Source organism: Bufo bufo, chromosome 3 (genome assembly GCF_905171765.1).
Source record: "Bufo bufo chromosome 3, aBufBuf1.1, whole genome shotgun sequence".
In the NCBI taxonomy this organism is placed as follows: domain Eukaryota; kingdom Metazoa; phylum Chordata; class Amphibia; order Anura; family Bufonidae; genus Bufo; species Bufo bufo.
The window spans coordinates 87,450,891-87,475,357 of NC_053391.1; the positions used below are offsets into that span (position 1 = coordinate 87,450,891).

The 24,467-nt window shown below is 42.2% G+C and overlaps 1 protein-coding gene across 3 annotated transcripts in view; it reads right to left on the bottom strand.

The window, feature by feature from the left end:
* Positions 1-17,717: 17,717 nt before the first annotated feature.
* CMSS1 (cms1 ribosomal small subunit homolog) overlaps positions 17,718-24,467 on the bottom strand; it is a 338,805-nt gene continuing 332,055 nt past the window's right edge. For all 3 annotated transcript variants that reach the window (XM_040423292.1, XM_040423293.1, XM_040423294.1), the window contains exons 5-10: positions 23,085-23,144; positions 22,459-22,561; positions 20,747-20,807; positions 19,865-19,952; positions 18,582-18,670; positions 17,718-17,920 (exon numbers count right to left, since the gene is read on the bottom strand). In XM_040423292.1, the coding sequence (XP_040279226.1) occupies positions 17,837-17,920; positions 18,582-18,670; positions 19,865-19,952; positions 20,747-20,807; positions 22,459-22,561; positions 23,085-23,144 (485 nt within the window). In that variant the 3' untranslated portion in view covers positions 17,718-17,836. The remainder of the gene's footprint in view (positions 17,921-18,581; positions 18,671-19,864; positions 19,953-20,746; positions 20,808-22,458; positions 22,562-23,084; positions 23,145-24,467) is intronic.

Genomic DNA, 24,467 nt, shown 5'->3' on the forward strand with positions numbered 1-24,467 from the left:
GCTGGTCTTCTCCGTCACCCTGTTTCTTCCCGCTCCGTAATAAATACCTCTCCATGCAATTTAGGAGATCATGCGGGGTATCCCTCACACTGGTAGAAAAAATAAATGAGCCCTTAGGCGGTCTGTGGAGGGTGATACCACTTGGAAGGGTAGCGGAGCTCCGCTAGTCGCGTCACTCCATACCAGCGCCGGAACCAGAAGTAGTACATTCTTATGTCAGGAAATGTCACCTTTTTCATTCAATAATTTTAAAAAAATATCCCATTTTATCCTAAAGGTCCCAATACACAAGCCTGCCAGCCAAACCAGAGGGGCCTCAGAAAGGATGGACCAAGTGGAATTTCAATAACGATCCAGTTGATAAGCCGCCATGACACGTGACTGGCAGTGGCTTTCTGTCCTCTAGCTATTGAAAATACATGCTTGCTTGTGTATGGGGGAGTCAGAAGCAATAGCAGTCGTCCTGGCAAGTGTTTGAGTAACAGCTATTGAAGGTGTGTGGCACCTTAACCACTTAAGGACCACAGGTTTATACCCCCCTAGTGACCAGGCCCTTTTTTACAAATCGGCACTCCACAACTTTAGCGGTTTATTGCTCGGTCATGCAACTTACCACCCAAATGAATTTTACCTCCTTTTCTTCTCACTAATAGAGCTTTTATTTGGTGGTATTTCATTGCTGCTGACATTTTTACATTTTTTGTTATTAATCGAAATTTACCGATTTTTTTTGCAAAAAAATGACATTTTTCACTTTCAGTTGTAAAATTTTGCAAAAAAAAAGACATTCATATATAAATTTTTCTCTAAATTTATTGTTCTACATGTCTTTGATTAAAAAAAAAGTTTGGGTAAAAAAAAAATGGTTTGGTCAAAAGCTATAGCGTTTACAAACTATGGTACAAAAATGTGAATTTCCGCTTTTTGAAGCAGCTCTGACTTTCTGAGCACCTGTCATGTTTCCTGAGGTTCTACAATGGCCAGACAGTACAAACACCCCACAAATGACCCCATTTTGGAAAGTAGACACCCTAAGGTATTCGCTGATGGGCATAGTGAGTTCATAGAACTTTTTATTTTTTGTCACAAGTTAGCGGAAAATGATGATTTTTTTTTTTTTTTTCCTTACAAAGATATTTATCTCAACTAGCATGGGTATATGTAAAATGACACCCCAAAACACATTCCCCAACTTCTCCTGAGTACGGCGATACCACATGTGTGACACTTTTTTGCAGCCTAGGTGGGCAAAGGAGCCCACATTCCAAAGAGCACCTTTAGGATTTCACCGGCCATTTTTTACACATTTTGATTTCAAACTACTTTGCACGCATTTGGGCCCCTAAAATGCCAGGGCAGTATAACTACCCCACAAATGACCCCATTTTGGAAAGAAGACACCCCCAGGTATTTCGTGATGGGCATAGTGAGTTCATGGAAGTTTTTATTTTTTGTCACAAGTTAGCGGAAAATGATGATTTTTTATTTATTTTTTCTTACAAAGTCTCATATTCCACTAACTTGTGACAAAAAATAAAAACTTCCATGAACTCACTATGCCCATCACGAAATACCTGGGGGTGTCTTCTTTCCAAAATGGGGTCACTTGTGGGGTAGTTATACTGCCCTGGCATTTTAGGGGCCCGAATGAGTAAGAAGTAGTTTGAAATCAAAATCTGTAAAAAATGGCCGGTGAAATCCGAAAGGTGCTCTTTGGAATGTGGGCCCCTTTGCCCACCTAGGCTGCAAAAAAGTGTCACACATGTGGTATCGCCGTACTCAGGAGAAGTTGGGAAATGTGTTTTGGGGTGTCATTTTACATATACCCATGCTGGGTGAGATAAATATCTCGGCAAAAGACAACTTTTCCCATTTTTTTATACATATATTTCTCTCACCCAGCATAGGTATATGTAAAATGACACCCCAAAACACATTCCCCAACTTCTCCTGAGTACGGCGATACCAGATGTGTGACACTTTTTTGCAGCCTAGATGCGCAAAGGGGCCCACATTCCTTTTAGGAGGGCATTTTTAGACATTTGGATCCCAGACTTCTTCTCACGCTTTAGGGCCCCTAAAATGCCAGAGCAGTATAAATACCCCACATGTGACCCCATTTCGGAAAGAAGACACCCCAAGGTATTCAATGAGGGGCATGGCGAGTTCATAGAAGTTTTTTTTTTTGCCACAAGTTAGCGGAAATTGATTTTTTTTTGTTTTTTCTCACAAAGTCTCCCTTTCCGCTAACTTGGGACAAAAATTTCAATCTTTCATGGACTCAATATGCCCCTCAGCGAATACCTTGGGGTGTCTTCTTTCCGAAATGGGGTCACATGTGGGATATTTATACTGCCCTGGCATTTTAGGGGCCCTAAAGCGTGAGAAGAAGTCTGGAATATAAATGTCTAAAAAATTTTACGCATTTGGATTCCGTGAGGGGCATGGTGAGTTCATGTGAGATTTTATTTTTTGACACAAGTTAGTGGAATATGAGACTTTGTAAGAAAAAATAAAATAAAAAAATTTCCGCTAACTTGGGCCAAAAAATCGTCTGAATGGAGCCTTACAGGGGGGTGATCAATGACAGGGGGGTGATCAGGGAGTCTATATGGGGTGATCACCCCCCTGTCATTGATCACCCCCCTGTAAGGCTCCATTCAGATGTCCGTATGTTTTTTACGGATCCACGGATACATGGATCGAATCCGCAAAACACATACGGACATCTGAATGGAGCCTTACAGGGGGGTGATCAATGACAGGGGGGTGATCAGGGAGTCTATATGGGGTGATCACCCCCCTGTCATTGATCACCCCCCCCCCCCTGTAAGGCTCCATTCAGACGTCCGTATGTTTTTTACGGATCCACGGATACATGGATCGGATCCACAAAACACATACGGACATCTGAATGGAGCCTTACAGGGGGGTGATCAATGACAGGGGGGTGATCAGGGAGTCTATATGGGGTGATCACCCCCCTGTCATTGATCACCCCCCTGTAAGGCTCCATTCAGACGTCCGTATGTGTTTTGCGGATCCGATCTATGTATCAGTGGATCCGTAAAAATCATACGGACGTCTGAATAGAGCCTTACAGGGGGGTGATCAATGACAGGGGGGTGATCAATGACAGGGGGGTGATCAGGGAGTCTATATGGGGTGATCACCCCCGTCATTGATCACCCCCCTGTAAGGCTCCATTCAGACGTCCGTATGTGTTTTGCGGATCCGATCCATGTATCAGTGGATCCGTAAAAATCATACGGACGTCTGAATGGAGCCTTACAGGGGAGTGATCAATGACAGGGGGGTGATCAATGACAGGGGGGTGATCAGGGAGTCTATATGGGGTGATCACCCCCGTCATTGATCACCCCCCTGTAAGGCTCCATTCAGACGTCCGTATGTGTTTTGCGGATCCGATCCATATATCAGTGGATCCGTAAAAATCATACGGACGTCTGAATGGAGCCTTACAAGAGGGTGATCAATGACAGGGGGGTGATCAATGACAGGGGGGTGATCAGGGAGTCTATATGGGGTGATCAGGGGTGAATAAGGGGTTAATAAGTGACAGGGGGGGTGTAGTGTAGTGTGGTGCTTGGTGCTACATATTACTGAGCTACCTGTGTCCTCTGGTGGTCGATCCAAACAAAAGGGACCACCAGAGGACCAGGTAGCAGGTATATTAGACGCTGTTATCAAAACAGCATCTAATATACCTGTTAGGGGTTAAAAAAATCGCATCTCCAGCCTGCCAGCGAACGATCGCCGCTGGCAGGCTGGAGATCCACTCGCTTACCTTCCGATCCTGTGAACGCGCCCGCCTGTGTGCGCGCGTTCACTTGAAATCTCGGCTCACGTGAGATGACGCCAATCGGCGTTAGTGTAGCCTGGGAGAGCCGCCGCAATGACGCCTTTCGGCATTAGGTGTGCGGCAAGAGGTTAAAGAGGACCTTTCATCAGAAAAAAGTGTGTGCAATTCTTATACTAACCTATCGGGCTGCTGCCACTGATGTCCGGACACTTTATTTTTTTTCAAAAGGACCCCCCGTTCGCCCGCTGTGCTCCCCGTTTGTTTCGTCACCTCATATGCAAATGAGGCGACTTGGTCATAGTAGGCATTGACATTTACTTCTGCTTGGCGCGGTTATCTTCTCCCTGGCAGCGAGCGCATCCTATCGCAGCGCCCCGCTCTTAGCCAGGGAGAAGGAACGAGAATCGCGAGAACTTAAGCTTGTAGACATCCGGACCGAGGTTGTCTTTCTCGCAAGAACTTGAGCTCCTTCTCCCTGGCTAAGAGCGGGGTGCTGCGATAGGATGCGCTCGCTGCCAGGGAGAAGATAACCGCGCCAAGCAGAACTAAAATGTCAATGCCTACTATGACCAAGTCGCCTCATTTGCATATGAGGTGACGAAACAAACGCGAGCACAGCGGGCGAACGGGGGGTCCTTTTGAAAAAAAATAAAGTGTCCGGACATCAGTGGCAGCAGCCCGATAGGTTAGTATAAGAATTGGATTATATATATATCCACGGCACACTCATGTAATTTTCAATGAAATATAGTTTATTATATTGTCAACACCAACTTTGTGTTGTATATCCAGAGGATAGGGCCAACGTTTCAACGTTTCGGTCCAAACTGGACCTTGATCACGGCCTATAAACAATATAAGAGTATATATATATTACAACAATCAGCTGCTGAATGACATGTATCAAATATATGAGATATTCAGTCTACATTTCTATAGTAATAAGTAATATTGAGCCACAGGGGTGGATTAGTCAAACAAGCAACAGGGTAAAGAAAATAAAAATAGAAAATGGGGTCTAGTCCAATCTATATCATATACCATGGTAATTATAGAAAATCCCAATCAAATAGGGGGTTATATAGAAATTTATCAACGGAAGAACAATGCTAGTTATGGTATAGCAAATAGATGGACAGACACCAAACAAGAGAACAGGTAATCTATAATTCCAATGCAAATGTACACATTACAGATATAAGCATCAAGTGGTATCATGCTAGCATATAGACATATAGAATACAGAGGATAAATCAAAATATATCAGAGGCACTAGACTGTCTTATCAAAAGTATTTACCAAGTGTATCAGGAACGATGTGTGCTCGTTGGTGGTATAGGGGAGACTGGCTGTAAAGCGCCAGTTATAGCCAATTTGCCTCATGTTACTCGGCGTCTGACGTCACTGATACGCGTCTCGTTTGTATTTGGAACGCAAATGTGCGTCTAGCTTGTATGTGGAACGCAAATCGGCTTGCGCGTATGCGTTTGACGTCATAACTATGCGTCTGGTTGCAAAATGGAACGCAAGACGCTATGTATCAGGGATTAGCCTCTATATCACTGCTGAGCCATCGCTTTGCATGAGAATATAGTTATATCGATAAAAGAGTTACAGATTATAGTGTCATATCAAAATCTATAACAATAGAAATAAAAAGCAGATAAATAATATGAAGAACAAACAAATAGTGATATGGCGCGCTCGTCACATGTCGCAAATTATCCAACATAGGATCTCTATGCATCATATGTCGCAGTTTCATGGTGTCAATCATCACAAATCGGTCATCACAATTCATGTTAGATATCTTGAATTTCATAGTGTCGGTCATCACCACTGTGTGTTTCATAGTGTCGGTCATCACCCATCATGTTAGACAACTTGATTAGTTACAGAATTAGATATAACCAAGATTAGTATATGTTAGAAAAAACGAGATAGTAAAATTATAAGCATACCCAAACTTATGTTTCAGCGCGTCTAGATAAAGAAAAATTAAAAAAGATCGTTAATTGGTGATCACATGAAATGGTATAATTATTACAATATTTTGCAATAGAATATTCAATAGCAGACATTATTCGTAAAGACATCAAATTTACATATTATATTCATAGTAGGAGATCAAAGTCACGGTTAAGTCCATGTGGTGAGATCGTTTTGAGCTCATAGATCCAGAAGGACTCTCTTTTTTGTAGTAAAAGCTTACGGTTACCGCCACGTCTTGGCATAGGTACATGGTCTATGATTTGAAATTGTAACTGGCTGACAGTATGGTGCATCTGCAAAAAATGATGAGGAATGGGGAGTTCTGCTTTTTTACATCTAATATCGGACTTATGCTTACTTATCCTGTCGCGAATGGATTGAGAGGTTTCACCGATATAGGCTTGGCCACAAGGGCATTTAATCATATAGACTACGTAGGATGTTGCACAAGTGTAGTATCCTTTAATATTATAGATTTTCCCAGAATGGGGATGAGAGAAGGTATTACCTTTTTTAACATTAGTACATTGGGCACAATTTAAACAAGGAAACGTACCATTTTTCAAAGGAGCCAAAGTAGGCTGAATGAATTTAGGTTTAAATGAACCTACATCGGCATGTATAAGAATTGCACACACTTTGTTCTGATGAAAGGTCCTCTTTAAAGGGCATGTGTCACTTCAGCAAATTGCATTTATCACGTAGAGAAAGTTAAGCCACTTACTAATGTATTGTGATTGTCCATATTGCTTCCTTTGCTGGCTTGATTCATTTTCTATCACATTATAAACTGCTGATATCCAGGGATTACAACCACCCTGTAATCCAGCAGCAGTGGGCGTGTTTGCATACTATAGGAAAAAGTGCCGGACTATACACACTCCTATGGTCCCAGACACCAGACATGCCAGCACATTTTCCTATAGCATGCAAGCATGTTACATTTATTTAAGTGAGAAAACCCCTTTAAGGCCCCTTTCACACGGCCGAGTATTCCGTTCGGGTGCAATGCGTGAAGCGTACCCATTGCGCCCGCACTGAATCCGGACCCATTCATTTCAATAGGTCTGTGTACATGAGTGTTGGTTTTCACGCATCACTTGTGTGTTGCATGAAAATTGCAGCATGTTCTATAGTCTGCGTTTTTCACGCAACCAGGCCCCATAGAAGTGAATGGGGCTGCGTGAAAATCGCATCGCATCTGCAAGCAAGTGTGGATGTGATACGTTTTTCACTGATGGTTGCTAAGAGATGTTGTTTGTAAACATTCAGTTTTTTATCACGCGCGTGCAAAACGCATTAAATCGCATTGCACGCGTGCGATAAATACTGAACAACTGAACGCAATCGCAGGCAAACTGAATGGACTTGCTTGCAAAATCGCACATTTTTCACTGAACGCATCCGCACCTAATCCGCTCACGCTATTGCATTTGTATTTTGCGTTTGTATATGTATTCACCATAGCGATGTGCACCTGCATACAGGGTTGTGCTGACTGAATCCCCCACATTTTTTTCTTTGTAGTATATATTGGAGGCATGGCGATCTCCATGCAGTCATGCACACCTGACCACTTGGTCTGTCCTGGAGGCTGGTTTTAAAGTCAGTATAAAACTGAGTCTGCTTATATAGCACCTACCAGTAGCCATTTGGCTCCAGGAGAAGTATATAGTGGGCTCAGCATGCATGTTGGTACTTGCATCCCTGGATCCGATGAAAGCTGTAATGGCACCGGACGGGGTTAAAATCAGAGTGTGCTTGGCGTGCTTGCTGTACCTGCACTCCCTGGACTTTGTGTGGCTGTCATGGCCCATAACAGGTAGGAACTAGTGTTAGGGACCACTCAATAGAGGCGACCTTGACGTGGTGAGTGGCTTATTACGCTTTGGCCAAAATGTACACCAATGCCTCATTCAGCATCCAGCATGGAGGCAGGGCAGAGTGCTGGTTGCAGAGTGCTATTGCATTTATATTTTGCGTTAATATACTATTAGGCCCTTTTCACACGAGCGAGTTTTCCGCGCGGGTGCAATGCGTGACGTGAATGCATAGCACCCGCACTGAATCCTGCCCCATTCATTTCAATGGGTCTGTGTACATGAGCGTTTTTTTCATGCATCAGTTCTGCGTTGCGTGAAAAACGCAGCATGTTCCATATTCTGCGTTTTTCACACCGCCCTGGCCCCATAGAAGTGAATGGGGCTTCAATGAAAAACACATCGCATCCGCAAGGAAGTGGATGCACTGCATTTTTCACTGATGGTTGCTAAGAGATGTTATTTGTAAACCTTCAGTTTTTTATCACACGCGTGAAAAACGCATCAAAACGCATTGCACCCGCGCTGAAAAAACTGAACAACTGAACGCAATCGCAGACAAAACTGACTTAACTTGCTTGCAAAATAGTGCGAGTTTCACTGAACGCACCCGGACCTAATTCGCCACGTGTGAAAGAGGCCTAATACTATACCACTTATCTTCACTTCAAACTGGTTCAGCATTAGGGCTCGTTCACACGAACGTGTGATGCCCGTTGCATTTGCGGATCCTCAATACACGGGCACCATTCTGTATCACGGATGCGAACCCATTCATTTCAATGGGTCCGCAAATCCGGAGATGCGGAACGGAAGAACGGAACACTACGGAGTGCTTTCTGGGGTTCTGTTCTGTGCTTCCGCACCGCAAAAAGATAGAACTTGCTCTATCTTTTTGCGGAACGGAAGGATCACGGACCCATTCAAGTGAATGGGACTGCGATCCCCATGCGCCTGCCCCACGGACGGTGCCCGTGCATTGCGGACCAGAGCACGGGCACGGGCTTTACATGTTCGTGTGAACGAGTCCTTAGACTTAGACATGTCCTTAGACATAAAGCAGCTCAGGCGAAAGAAACCCAGTGAATGATATTGTCAGCTCTGGTAGAAATTTCTTCCAAATCTTATTCTCTTCTCTATTTCTCTAATGACCAGAATAGTATTTAATTTATTAAACTTTGCAACATTGTCCAAGAGCTTAATCCCAAGGTATTTCAAAATGTCTCCCCCTTTAGGAGTTTAATTTCACTTTTAGTATGGGAAGTAACACAGCTTTTATATGGCTAGCCCAGGACATGACCCTTGTACCCTTTACTATTATCTGGCCAAGTGTTTAATATGGTGGCTCTACAAACATTACATGTTTAAACAGTTGGACAGGGATATTCTTCCAACTCCAAAGCCAAGAGTAGCCAGATGTTCTCATATAGTAATTGCAAATGGCACTGCAAAGAACAGAGGGGAAAATCTTTTAGACCAAGGGCTCGTGCAGAAGAACGATGGGGCTATCCGCATCCATTGCTATCTTCTGTGGGGCAGCAAAAAAAATAAAACATGTCCTATTCTTGTCTGTTTTACGGACAAGAATAGGCATTTCTATTATGGGCAACCCGTTCCGTTCCACAAATTGGAATAGATGAGGTAAGAATGATTTTATTTTTTAATTATAGACTAGTGATGAGCGGCAGGGGCAATATTCCAATTCGCGATATTTCGTGAATATTTGGGCGAATATTCGTCATAAATTCACAAATTCTCAATTATTTTCTTGATTGCGAAAATTGGCAATGTAATACGCGCGTATTGCGTGCGCAATACAGGCGTGGGTCACTTATGCTACATTTTTCAAGCTGCTAGAAGTTTCTGGAGACTGGAGAAAATGGTTGGCATAGCAGAACATTACAATAGCTTTATATGCAGATAGAGTGCTCCAATATATTTGCGATTGCGCAAATCAGCAATTAATGATGCGCATATTTTGGCGCAAAACGTGCAACTTCACATTTTAACAGGTCTGACTACATATTAGTGATTGGTGCCCCAAGTATTGTTGTGAACTTGTGACATCACAGCACTTTGTCTGTATGTCTGTATGGACAGCAGAACCTGGGCGCAGCTAAAGGCTCATGGGCCCTGGTGCAAGAGTTCAGTTGGGCCCCCCTTCCTTCAGTGCTTTGTGGCCAGGGGCAGGGAAGCACATAGCCTTTCTACCTGAGGCAAAAATTTTAACCGTACCCCCATGTGCCAAATTCTTGACCTAAACCCTTCTTTCCACCAAGAGGTATAACTTGACCAGCATGGACTTTCTATAATACCAGTGTCTTCTTATGCAGCACAAGGGTCTTTGGCCCCCTCAGGCTCCTGGGCCCGGTAGCGACTGCTACCTCTGCAACCCCTATAGCTACGCCCCTGCTTATCACACTACCTAACACCCTGCACTGGAACCTATCAGCTACACTATATCACGATCTAACCTACACTGACTATCTGTATTATATAGAAGCTAACTATCTATCTAATGTAATTAAACAGTAAAGCACTGACAATGACACTGCTCTCTCTCTTAGAACTCGATAAAACTGTAGAAAATGGCTGCTGGGGAGGTTCTTATATAGTAAGGGGTAAGCAACTTTCCTATTGGTTGCTAAGGATGTTGCTAAGCTCAGACAAAGACATTGCAGCCTTCTCATTGGCCCACAAGCAAGAAGCAGGGAGGGATCATGGGTTCAGATGAAAAAAAATCTAGAATATTAGCGAATACGAATATATAGCACTATATTCTAAATCTTCGCGAATTCTCGAAGTGGCGATATTCGCGCCCAACACTATTATAGACATTTTTAATCTCAGATGCTGCAATCAGCAATGAACTCGGCATCTAAGCGGTACAATGATGGGGAGCGGCGCAATTGCTGTTCCCTGTCATTGCACCCACTACTTACAAAGAAATGCGCTTCATGACGAAGTAATTCATCACAAAGTGAATTTTTTTTGTAAAATTCAGCGAGACTGCCGAATCGAATTTTCAAGAACTTCGCTCATCTCTACTGAAAACTTTTGTAATTGCAAGTAATTAAACATGTAATGTAGCCACTGAGTAATTCAATGAAATGTATCTGTATAGCGCCACCTGCTGTTTGTTTTCCTTAATTCTCTGTTCACCTCACTGAGCGGGGTGCGCATGCTCAGTTCCATCCTTCAACTGCCATCAATCATATCTACAGTTAGGCGCTGTGACGGTTATAGAGCTGAAAAGACACGCCCCCTGAGCTGTGACATGGAGTGAGCTGCAGCGAAAGGATATGCCCCCCTGAGCTGTGACATGGAGAGAGCTGCAGCATAAAGGATATGCCCCCTTGAGCTGTGACATGGAGTGAGCTGCAGCAGAAAGGATATGTCCCCCTGAGCTGTGACATGGAGAGAGCTGCAGCATAAAGGATATGCCCCCTTGAGCTGTGACATGGAGAGAGCTGCAGCAGAAAGAACATACCCCTGAGCTGTGACATGGAGAGAGCTGCAACAGAAAGGATATGCCCCCCTTGAGCTGTGACATGGAGAGAGCTGCAGAAGAAAGAACACACCCCTGAGCTGTGACAGGGAAACAGCTACAGCAGAAAGGACACACCCCTGAGCTGCCAGCCTGAAGGAAATCTAACAGAACAATTGGAGCAATGAATGTGGAGATCTCTGGATCCATGTGAGGTACATGGCTGGTTCTAGCTTTGTTAGAAAGAGATTGTCATTTTCTATATGGAGTCTGAATTTAATGTTTTACAATAGACATGGCAACTCCCATAAGCCCAACTTCACCATAAGCATTTTCAACGGGAAGGGGGTAAAAAACTACATCTAGACCTGGTACTCATCTTCCATAGGATAACATGATTGGGCATGTTGAAATTCAAGATGTCCCATTCCTCTTCTTCCTAGCCTCAACTATAAGAGGTGTCTAACAGTGGCTTATTCACCTCTCCCCATGCTTGGCCGAGCCAAGTGGGCATGTGATCGGGGGGTTGAGAGCCTTAGAGTACAATTTATCTGTGGTTGATGGCATATTCTGCAGTTTCTTGGCACCAGTTATAATACTTCTATTGTAAGGAACAATATAAGTATCTAAAGAGCTTGTTGGGAAATAAATATGATATGTGAAGCATTCATCTGTAGATTGATTACCCGATGTGTGATACATCAACACTGAGGTCAACAATCACTGGGTGGTCTTCACCCAGTCTCAATAAACCTCACATTGATTAAACATACAGCGTGGCGCAGCATGTGACCCTGGACACAATCAGTCATGTTTTACTGCAGATCAGACCCCCTTCACTTTCACAAGTAATGTGGTGATGAAGGGAAATTCTTTGGGGTTTTGCCTGCAGATGCCTGTCATAGCTGGGCACCATCTCATAGCAAAGAGATTCTTCTCTGACAGCTTCTTCACCAAATACTTCACTTTATACATGTGGTTACTCGGCATCTCGGACGCCACGCTCTCTCACGGTGGTTATTTCAGAAGTACACCTAACCTTGCTTTATTTTCACAGATTTGTAGTCTTCCACAAGTAAAGACCTGGGAATTCTCCGGGTTTCATAGCAAACCACCAAAATCTCAACATAAAAGGAAGCCGAAGTCCTAAATAACGATACAGTAGAATTCCAATCATCTGTCATGATCTTGGCCAAGGCTGTGTCAGATTATCAGGTTCTGCCAGACTATTGGAGGTCCTGACCTTCAACAAGTCTCCAGCCCTGGATATCATTTCATTGGTTTAACCCATTCACTGCCAAAGATGTACCAATGACTTTACATGCTTTCCAAAATATAGAGGATGGAGCATAGGTCTTGATATCATGTTAAAGCGGAGGATATCAGCTTCCAAAATGATACCAGGAACAAAGGTTAAATATTTGGGGTGCAGCACTTGTTTGAAGTCAGGGAGCAGCGAGAAAAGTTTTATGTCCTGGTTCTATGTGTGTGGAAGCAAGCAGCCAAAGGGGAGAAGCTGCAAGTGACATCAGGAGGGGGAGAAGGGATTGACTTTTTTCCCCATGTTATCACCCCATTTTACCAACCAGAATATTACATTTAGGGGTGTTTTTACCAAGAGGAGTGAAAAAATGGGTAGTTTCGCATCTAATCATCTTCTGCCCACTTAGACCGTCTGACCACCGAAATGTTTATGGCAACTTAGACCTTATTTACAGTCAGTGTTTGGTCAGTGATTTTCATCAGTGTTTGGCCTCATGCACACGACCGTTGTGTGTTTCGCGGTCTGGCGATTTTGGTTTAGAGGTGCATATAGACATACGGATGCAAGAAATAGTCAGTGACCATTTGGTATTTCTGCATTGATTACTAATACAATGTGATCTGATTGTTCTCTACAGTAAGTTACGATTATAGACAAACACCGTCTAACCAATAACACTCATACTGTTGCACCGTCCGTGTGTTTTATTGAACACATTAGGAAAACAAGTGAACCTCTGTGTCAATGATTTCTCCATGAGCTGACTGGCAAAATGTGTTTCAAAGAACATAACAATGGTACTGTGGATTTCACTGAAGCTTCTCCCACTAAATAAAAGCACACAAAGCCTAGTTACTGACAAATCAGTTCTTCTCAAAAATTATTGATTCTTGAAAAGATCTCAGAAGACATGTTATAGAGATGTATAAAATTGTAAAATGCTACAAAAGCATTACTACAGCCTTGGGTGTAGGTCAAATCAGACAATGTATCTATAAATGGAGAAAATCGAGCACAGTTAAGATCACTCCACGAGCACATCTAGCAATCCTAAAAAGAGGTGAGACAGAATCTATGGGTAGCAGTCAAAGCCCTACAGAAGACTCTACACACTGCAAAAACCTATGTTCCTGAGTCCTATTAGAAAAAAACTGAACATGAACATGAATGGTGTTCATGGAAGGACACCACAAAGGACCGAAAAACACGTTGCGGCCCGTGTCAAGTTTGACTGAGACCACCTGGATGTTGTACAATGCTTCTCGGAAAATAATATATGGGCAATGAGAGAAAAAATTTACTTTTTAGCACAAATTCACATCTCTGCAAGCCAACACCAAAATATCCCAACTGTGAAGCATGGTGGAGGGAGCATCATGGTTTTGTGCTGCTTCATGGCTTGGATGACTTGCAATCACTGGGGGAACAATGAATTCCAAGGTATGTCAATACATGTAACAGTACAACATAAAGGTCGCAGTCCATGACCTCAAGCTGAAGAGAGTTTGGAGGATGCAACAAGACATTGACCCAAAGCACACAAGTAGATCAACTAAAGAATGGTTGAAGGAGGCTTGTTGGAATGACCAAACCAGTCCTGATCTCCACCCTATCGAGATGCTTTATCATGACCTGAACAGGACTGTGCACATAAGGCACCCCAGAAAAAAAATACTGATGAAAAGAAAGACAAGGAAGGAATGGTCCAAAATTCCTCAATATTGTTCAAATCTCATATGCAAATACATTCATTGCTTAATAGAGGAGATTGCTGCTAAAGGGGATCTACAGGTTACTGCATTCAAGGTTTAAGGGAAAATAATAGCATTCTTAATACAGAATGCATAGTACAATAGGGCTGGAGGGGTTAAAATAATAATAATAATAATAATATAACTCACATTAATACACTTGATCGCGCAGCCCGGCTTCTATTCTGCCTTCTTTGCTGTGCACAGGAAAAAGACCTTTGATGATGTCACTGTGCTCATCACATGGTACGTCACATGATCCATCACCATGGTAAAATATCATGTAATGGACCATGTGATGAGCGCAGTGACGTCATCAAAGGTCCTATTCCTCAAAGAAGAAGACAGAAGAGATGCCGGCTGCGCGAACAAAAGGATTAAGGTGAGTTAAATTATTTTTTATTTATTTTTTTTAACCCCTCCAGCCCTATTGTACTATGCATTCTGTATTCAGAATGCTATTATTTTCCCTTATAACCATGTTATAAGGGGAAATAATACAATCTACACAACCTTGAACCCAAACCTGAACTTCAGTGAAGAAGTTCGCGTCTGGGTACCACATTCAGTTTTTTATCACGCGCGTGCAAAACGCATTGCACCCGCGCGATAAAAACTGAACAACGGGACGCAATCGCAGTCAAAACTGACTGCAATTGTGTACCTACTCGCGCGGGTTTGCCGCAACGCATCCGGACCTTATCCGGACACGCTCGTCTGCAAGGGGCCTTACTTTTCACCCTGCACTGTGGATTTGTACTCAGTGGGGAAGAATTACTATTAAAAATGTGCTCGAAGTCTCATACACGTGGCTTACTTCACATTTCTTTGGGGTTTTAGATATTTGGTCCGCTGTGCATGTTAACGTGGCCAAGAGGAAATCAGTTCTGGGTTAGTGGGTAAGGGGACGTGGCTTAAGAAGCAACACTGTACACCGAAATTGTGCCAGAATACTACCGTAAATTCTGGCACAACGTAAATAAGTTAATATCGTAGGAGGTTGAAACAGTCTAGAGGTGCGCCAGGTTCAGAGCCAGGTCATCCAGCATCAGCCACTGTGATAAACTGCTGCATCTTTTGTCTGTCTTGTGTAAATTCGCACCTGTTGTAACCAGGCCTTGTGTGCCTTTATTTAACCCACAGTTCCAAACTTATGTTCTTGGACACCTGTAAAATACCTTTTGCCAGTTAGCTCTCGAAGAAGTGATTAAGATAGAGGTTCACTGACATTTTCCCAATGTGCTCAATAAAAGACAAACAGTACAATTGTATGTGTGTTATTAGTTAAATTGTGTTTGTCTATAATTGTAACTTTGATAACAGACTCCATTTTATTAGTAATCAGTACAGAAATGCATGTATTTCTATGGGGTTCACTTACTTTTTCCTGCAACTGTAGTCATAAATAGCCTGAACATTTACTTTTAGCAGGTTGTGTACTTGTCAAGCTTTGTGTGGGTCAGTCTTTTAGGCACAGATATAACTACCATATTGTCATGGACGTATCGAGGCATACGGACGTCCCCGTGACAGTGGGTGACAGAAGATCTGTGCGACTAGCAACACGAGCTTTGATCTGACAGGTTTCCTTGTGGATCCCTGTGTTGTTTCGGATACTGGCCACACCTCTAACCTCCAGGTGTTGCTTCTCCCACAATGCTGTGCGGTTTATAGCTTCAGTGGTATCTGTGGTCTGCTGGTGTTTGGTTCTCGGGTTAGTTCCTGTTGCTGCCATAGCTACTGGAAAGTTAAGTTTTTCCTTTCCCTTTTGCATTTTGTTTTGGTTTATCTGTGTGTTGTTTTTCCCCTGCTCTTTGTTTTAGGCCTGAGGGAGACTCCTGGTCGTCCTTCCTTTCCGGAGGAAGAGGTAGTCTCAGTCCTGCCACTATCGCAAGGGTCTTATAGGGTGAGTTAGGTACTCCTGTGTATGAACTCACCTACCTTTGGGGTCTGTTCATACTGATAGCCAGTCAGGACTGTGACTAGGGATTTGAGGTGTCCTTTTTTCTTCCCTTGCTTTCAGGTCTTGTTCCTTGTTCCCTCTCCTTCGTCCGGTGTGGTGTCTCCCTCCCACACGCGGGCATAACACATATTTTCCACTTAAGATGCACTCCTCCCCCCCCCCCCAAAAAAAAAAAGTTGGGGGAAATGGGAGTGCGTCTTATAAAGAGAATACCATGCCGGAGTCGAGGGAAGCAAAGCACTGCCAGTAGTAACCTCCTTGAACTTTTCTGGGCAGTGCACTGCACTGTCCTTACTGCGTACAGAGTCAGGACGTAGTGTACACAGTATGAACTGACACTGCATGCAGTAACATAGTTTATAAGGCTGAAAAAAAGACATCTGTCCATCCAGTTCGGCCTGTTATCCTGCAAGTTGATCCAGAGGAAGGCAAAAAAATTATAATTTGAAGTAGAAGCCAATTTTCCTCAGTTTAGGGGGAAAAAATCCCTTCCCTTCCAATCAGAATAACTCCCTGGATTAATGACCCCTCTCTAGTAACTATAACCTATAATATTATTACACTCCAGAAATACATCCAGGCCCGTCTTGAACTCTTTTATTGTACTCCCCATCACCACCTCCTCAGGCAGAGAGCTCCATAGTCTCACTGCTCTTACCGTAAAGAATCCTCTTCTATGTTTGTGTACAAACCTTCTTTCCTCCAGACGCAGAGGATGTCCCCTCGTCACAGTCTTGGGGATAAATAGATGATGGGAGAGATCTCTGTACTGACCCCTGATATATTTATACATAGTTATTAGATCTCCCCTCAGTCGTCTTTTTTCTAAAGTGAATAACCCTAATTTTGATAATCTTTCAGGGTACTGTAGTTGCCCCATTCCAGTTATTACTTTAGTTGCCCTCCTCTGGACCCTCTCCAGCTCTGCTATGTCTGCCTGTACACAGTACTCCATGTGTGGTCTGACCAGTGATTTGTAAAGTGGTAGGACTATGTTCTCATCATGGGCATCTATGCCCAGTTTGATGCAACCCATTATCTTATTGGCCTTGGTAGCAGCTGCCTGACACTGTTTTTTACAGCTTAGTTTGCTGTTCACTAAAATTCACAGGTCATAGTGCAGCGCGTGCCCAGAGAAGTTCAGAAAGCGCGACTGCAGGTGGGCATCTGATCTGAGGTCTGACATGGGGGGTCTGATCTGAGGTCTGATGAAGATTGAGGGTCTAGTTTGGGGGTCTGATGAAAACTTTTTTTTCTTATTTTCCTCCTCTAAAACCTAGGTGTGTCTATATGTGTGTTTTTTTTTATGAAACATTGCACTTTGATGCAATCTTACACATTTCAGCTTTCAGAATTTATACGGGTATAGGGGTTTAATGAGATTTTTATGCTTATACAGAAAGTCAGATTTTCTTTGTGTATGTCAGAATTGTGACACTGTCCCTGTAGCACTCTCTGCTCTTCTCCATAAATTGCAGCTCAGCCCCATTCACATAAATATAATTTTTATAGAAGAAACAGTATAAAATACTGCATTCTGACTTTTATTCTGCTGTGCTTTGTGAGCACACGGATATCATAGTCCTTCTAATAACGGATTAGTACATTCAGTTAAGAAATTGAAACAAAGCCAGGTTTATTATTTATGCATATGAGGAATGTAAGGACACACAAAATCAGCAGTTAAAACAGAAACATGCAGATAAAAAGTTCACTAGTTGTATAGAACACAGGGGTTAAAATAAACCAATCTTCACAGATCCTTCTCTGCATGCTGCTATGAGACCCGACTCCATGAGTTCAACCATCTCCTTCTTCACCTGCAAAAGCAGAGCACAGAATATCCAGTAAGGTATCCATAAATGACATGAAGATATCACACACATCACTGAGCCAACATTAGCACTGTCATTGGTAAGTGGCAAAGAACGTAGGGACATGTCAAGGGTCATGGTAACACCTAATATCTAACCATACCAAACAGGTATCTCCCCAAGTACAACTCATTGCCCTGCGAAGGGATTTAAAAAAAAAAAAAAAAGGAGGATCAGTGCTTAGCATTGGGGTCCTAGGCTTAAAGACTAAGTACACCTTTGGGGGCAATTTTTTTTTTGTTGTTTAGGGGTAAAAATCTTTTTTTTAAATTGGTCTGTATTAAAAATATGGAGCCTTTTTTCTGTACAGAGCTGAGTAGTAGCAGGATCTGAATTATCTATCTTTTCCGTTACTTGGGGAACTGACGGCTCCTTATGTTTGCTCTCTGACCTTATAAACACTCATGATAGCTCAGTTATATTTTACTGATAAGAATGTGGCTTAAATAAGTATTTATGACCTCTTAGTAGTTTATAAGGTTTATTAGATGACCAGCACAAAGTGAAAGTGAACGTACCAATCACACAGTTAGAAAAACAGTAAACCCTTTGTGTGGTGCTATAGGTGGCATTATACATGTCAAGGGCAAAATAAAGCAGTATTTACCTCTGGTATATCCACCATCCTCCTCAGCTTCTGATCCCTCCAGTTCCAATCTAAAACAAGGTATTTCAAGGACTGCAAGCTGAGCCCATCTATGAGCAGGAAAACAGGAAAATATTACCACATTATAACGTGAGGAACTATATATACTTATAAGTACAGCACAGAATTTGGGAATGGGGGGGGGGGTCTTTAAAGGCTATGGTCACCTTTTTTTATGATTGAATTTTATTAATTTTGTTTTAAAATATATTTTTTAATTGAGCTATATTAAAGATGGTCAGCCATTTCTGATATACAGGGGTTAAAAATCAGTCTGTTTGCAAGCGGTCACAGTCTGCTTTTTTTGAATTCCATCATCTGACGGCTCATGTTATCTCTGACCTCCTAAACACTAATTATAGCTCAATTCTTATCAAATGTATAAGAATATGATTTAATTAAGTGTTTATGAGGTCAGGAATGTGGCAGCTTGCAAATAGACTGATGTTTAACCCCTGTATCACAGAAACGGCAGAATATTTTTAATAAAGACCAACTGAAAAATATATTTTTAGCCTAAAATGAGTAATATGAAATCATAAAAAATGCTCCCGAAAGTGTAAGTAGCCTTTAATTGCTTTCACATAAATTCCATTGATACATGGTAGAACGGACTTGTGCTAGAGAAGACATGCCTTCTGTTTAGTATAGGAGACATTTAAAGGGAGTCTGTCAGCAGTTATGAGCTCTGAAGTGCCCTGGAGGCGGTGCTTTAATATTCAGTGCCCTAGACTCTCTGCACTGAACGCTTCTCGACTTCTCCTGTTTATGTCACAGCTCTAGCGGTTTCCTGAATTGACACCTGAGCCGTCACTCAGAGCAGAGGGAAGGGCTGGGAAGCATTTAGAGCAGAGAACCCAGGACCCTGAATATTACAGGACTGCCCCAAGGACTTGAGGGCTGAAAACTGCTGACTGACTCCCTATAAATGTATTGCCCTTTTATTAAAGACTTTGGCCACACTTATGGCAAGAATACTGCAGTCTGTGACAACATTCTTGCTGTCAAAAACACTCAGTGCACCCAATGAAGTCAGTGGGGTGCAATAGTGTTCACTGGTGTTGGTTTGAGTATGGATATGGCATGGATGCCATGGTGCCGTTATAAAAGAAGCCACGGTACCGGTCAGTAATCCCAGTGATGATCATGGCTGATAACAGGGAGCAATAGAGTATATTTAGCTACACACCAAATAGAGCATTCAGAGCCCTTATAGATTTCATATAGTAAAAACCATGTCTTGCCTTGTTCTATGAGAGCTTTTACTCTGCCCGGTGTTCCTACTCCCAGGTGAGTGACGTTATTTTCCAGCCATTTGATCTGCTCTTTAATCTGTGATAAAGTTTGAGAACATGGAGGTTATTTGGTAAATTGTCACATTCTGTATCATCAAACTATGTTTTCAGCTGCATAAGGAACGTCTTTTTGTTGTTTATGGGGTTGCTTGAAATTAGCAAGCATGGCTGACTTCTTCCAGAAACAGCGCCACATTTGCCCACGGGATGTATTTGGTATTGCAGCTAATCTCATACATTGCCACAATTTTGTACATGAGGCGCACAGCGGAGAAGGAGTCCTGAATGCTACTGTCAGCTGTCCAAGCTGCAATGAAATACACTATCAGGACTGCTTGCGCACACGAGTCCTCTCCGTTGTGTTAATGTGGCACAGCAGTTCAGACTGTGCATTCCAGTGCAGGAACGGAGGACAATGGGGAAATAAAAAGTAGCAATCTAGACTCTTATTTGCGGTACTGCTCACATAGTACTGCAGATAACAGACAGACTGCCTTTAGAAAAATATGTCTGCCTTCATAAAAAATGGTGCATAATCCTGTCCGCTGGTTGTGTGTAATGTTGTAGTCCAGCTGTATCAAAGCGAATGTGGCCGAGCTGTAATACCGCACACAACCTGTGGACACTTATGGCGCCGATTTTGCAAGAAAGCAGACGTTTTTCTAATTTCGTATAATCCGTTTAATATATCTATCATCACTTTCATTTTCTTTTGATTCATTTCAAAAAAGGATGTGTATTTCATTGGGGACAAATAGCAACAAGTTCCATTTAAACGGTGCTGCCTGCAGAATAAGAGAGTAACAAATAGTGACTGCAGCACAGAAATACCTTAATGTGCTTTGCGAATAATTTCATTATCTTGGTGTCACCTCGGAACGCATTTACTAGTCTGCAAGAATGGGGATAAGAATGAAGCATGAGGATCGGCGAGAAAAGACTACATGCATATTACTATAATATAAAAGACATATGTATTGTGTAATGCTGGATCCCGATGCTGGCATGGAAAATCTACAGGCAACAACATCCCAACCGGTTTACTCCGTTTTATTACATTTTAGGCCACCTGCACACATTGCGGAATACATTGCGGAAAGTGTATGAGATTATACAAATCTTATGTACACTTTGCGGATTGTTTCGGTGTGGAAATTGACCTGCATTGCGGATTTTCAAATCCACAGCATGTCCATTATGTTAGCTTCGGATTTTTCCTTTTTCAATGGAAGGGTGAGACCTGTGGCAAAACAGCATGAAATCCACACCAAAAACCAGTTAGAAATTGTAGATTTTGGTGCGGATATGCTGCAGAAACACATATAAATACGCACAGAAATCCATGCGGATCTTATGTGCGTTCACCCGCACCTGTGTGCAGGTGGCCTTAAAGAGCATCTGTCAGCAGATTTGTCCCTATGACACCGGCTGACCTGTGACTTGTGCACTTGGCAGATGAAGGCATCTGTGTTGGTCCCATGTACATGTGTCCGCATTGCTGAGAAAAATTATGTTTTAATATATGCAAATGAGCCTCTAGGAGCAACAGGGGCGTTGCCTTTACACTTAGAGGCTCTGCTCTCTCTGCATCTGCCGCACCCCTGCGCTTTGATTGACAGGACCAGGTGCTTAAAACGGGATTACGCCTGGCCCTGTCAATCAAAGTGCGCAGCAGTTGCAGAAAGAGCAGAGCCTTTCTGCAACTGTTACTGCTACCAGCTGCCAAGCGCACATGTAACAGGTCAGCCAGTTTTATAGGGACAAATCTGCCGACAGATGCCCTTTAAACACAAAGTAATGCAACTATGAAAGTATTCAGGATTACAAAATTTCCTACCTTTTGGTGTATACAGCTTCCATTCAGATCTGCATATCTCTATGGTTACAGACTTCAAATAAATCGCTTTTAGTTTGAGTCTGCAAACATGTCTCCCTTCCCTCTTCCTCAGATTCCTGGTAACCTTCTCTACTATGTATATATAGAAGTCAATTTGCGGTAAAATATGACTTCAGGTTCAAATTACACCCAGGTTTTTATTGTAGTCTGTTACCATGGAGATGTCTAACTCTGCATAGGAGCTGTACACACAAAACGGTAGTGTTTTCTTTTTTAGTTGCATAGTAACAAAAAAATAAAATTTCACTTTAAAATGAATACCCTCTTTTTTACAACATGTACTTTCTTTAGATCCATAATTTTGTGCTGATTGATTTCTTAATACACTTTCATAACGATCAGAGCTCTTTTCTGGTACAGAGCCCCAAGTCCCCCTCATAAACAAATAATTAAAGGATTAAATGGTGTCTGCCTGCTGCTACCTCTAGAGGGAGCTCTGTGCGTTCTCTGTATACACTGAACTGGAAGAACACATTATACTGTGAGCTGCGGTGCTTGTTTGCTTCTGCATTGTCAGCCGTAGAATCTTGCACTTGTACGTTCATTTCCTATTATTAGGAGGCGCTGGTCTAACTCTGTTTTCTAGACATAAGAGCAGATGATATAGAAATGAACAGAAAGTCTTTGATCGCCGTTTGACACTTACTTAATCAGTTCCAGGGTGCGGTGAGCCGAGCTGCAGACAACCAGAATGAGGACAGATTTCTTTTCTTTGTGATTTTTTGTTAGCTTTGACCATTTAGGGCAGACTGAAAATGAACAGAATTATATTTTAGATTCACTTTTACAAATGTCTGCTCTAAATTCACTTTTACAAGTTTTTGCACTAAAAGATCAACAGAATATGTTTGGTATCAGTATACATACTGCAAATGTGTTAATACATTCATTGACAACAAAAAAATCGCGTGGAGTCATCCACCAATCCAAAATACTGTCCAGAAAATGTTGAGGAAAAAAAAAAAAAAAAGGCTGCAATACCAATAATAACCACAAGATGGTGGTAGCTCACCCACATTATCCAAACACCATTGTATGGTGTAATTGTAAGCCACATGGGACAGGAATCATGAAGCCTATAGTTACGTTGTATTATATGTGCATAATTTTACTTGCACTTATACTATATACTATATATACATACACACACACACATAATGTATTGTTTATATAAAGATGCAAAAAGATCAGTAGCATTTGTATCAGCGTTCACCCCAATATAACTGCGGTGGTTTCCCCCCCCCCCCCCCCACAGTCATGTCACATACTTACTCTCCTTTAGGTACGATGACATGGTATGGCTGAGGTCATTTTCTTTTGCAAAACAATTATCTATGAATAAATATAAAAAAACGTATTAAAGGGGTATGCTTGTACTTAAGGGCCCTTTACAAAGACCGAGAATCCAAAAGATAATTGCATAGGAACGCTCGGTAGAAATGATCTGGCAGTGTAAATGTACGGCCAATTACCCTATCAATGAGGGAAACGCTCATTCGTTGGGTAATTGAATTGTCGGGCGCACACAAAAATTATCGTTTACTGGTAGATCCTGCTGTGTAATCAGGATATGCTGCCGGCAAACAACAAGTCAGTATGGCATTAGTGATGGCTCCTCCCCATACTATGGAGAAGATCGCTGCATGTAATAGCAGAGGTCTCCTCCACTGACGAGCAGGCGATTGTTGGAAAGGAACACTTTCTTCCCGACAATCTTCTGCTATGTCGTCCCGTATAAAGGGACCTTTAGATATTAATAACCTATCCTCAATATCAGATTGGTGGGGGTACCGGGTATCAGGCCCCACAGATCAGCTGTTGGTGCTGCTATTTATACACTGGACAAAAACCTTCTGCTTCCCGCTCCATCCAATGTATAGTTTATGGATGCCCGATACAGCTGATTGGCTGTCAGATCTGATGTTGATTATTCTGAGGATAGCCCATCGATATCTAAGTACCCAAAATCTCCTTTACTATTTCATTATTCTGTATAAGATTATTAAAATTATCATTTATTTAAATGATCATTTATTCAAGCATCTAAACATCAGAACTTAGTAACACTGATAACTAACATTAATTAAAAGTTTAAAACAGAAATGTGTTTATAACTCATGTCCTCTGCTCAGTTTTGACTATACTAAACTGGGTTGGGGCTGGGAACAGCAGGACAAACATACCTTTGTGGAGCTTTTGCTATCAGGAGAAGTGTGAATATAAAGCTTTATTCTGCCAGACTCGGCTTCTGCAAGTGCCCCGGGTGTTCACTATGAAATATTCTGTGCTCTCTGAACCGAGCTGCTTCATAGCCCCTACCTGCTTCTCTGGGTGACAGCTCAACTAAAGATATGTTTTTGCTTCTCTCCCTAGCCACAGCCTAATGCTGTCAACAGTTTAGTATGGTCAAAACTGCTGTCAGACCCCCTTTAAAGCCCATGTTAACCTTTGACATGGAAAAAATGATTTATACATATATTAGTGGATAACTTGAGCAAACAACTTTTATGATACAATTTTCATTAATTTTGAGACCCTTGATATTCAGTTTGCCATCTGCTCTAAATTGCAGACTTTTATCATGTGCTTGCCCCTCTCAGTGCTACATGCTGGAGGTGAAGTCTGTGGGCCAGATTTATCATTACACTTACATCT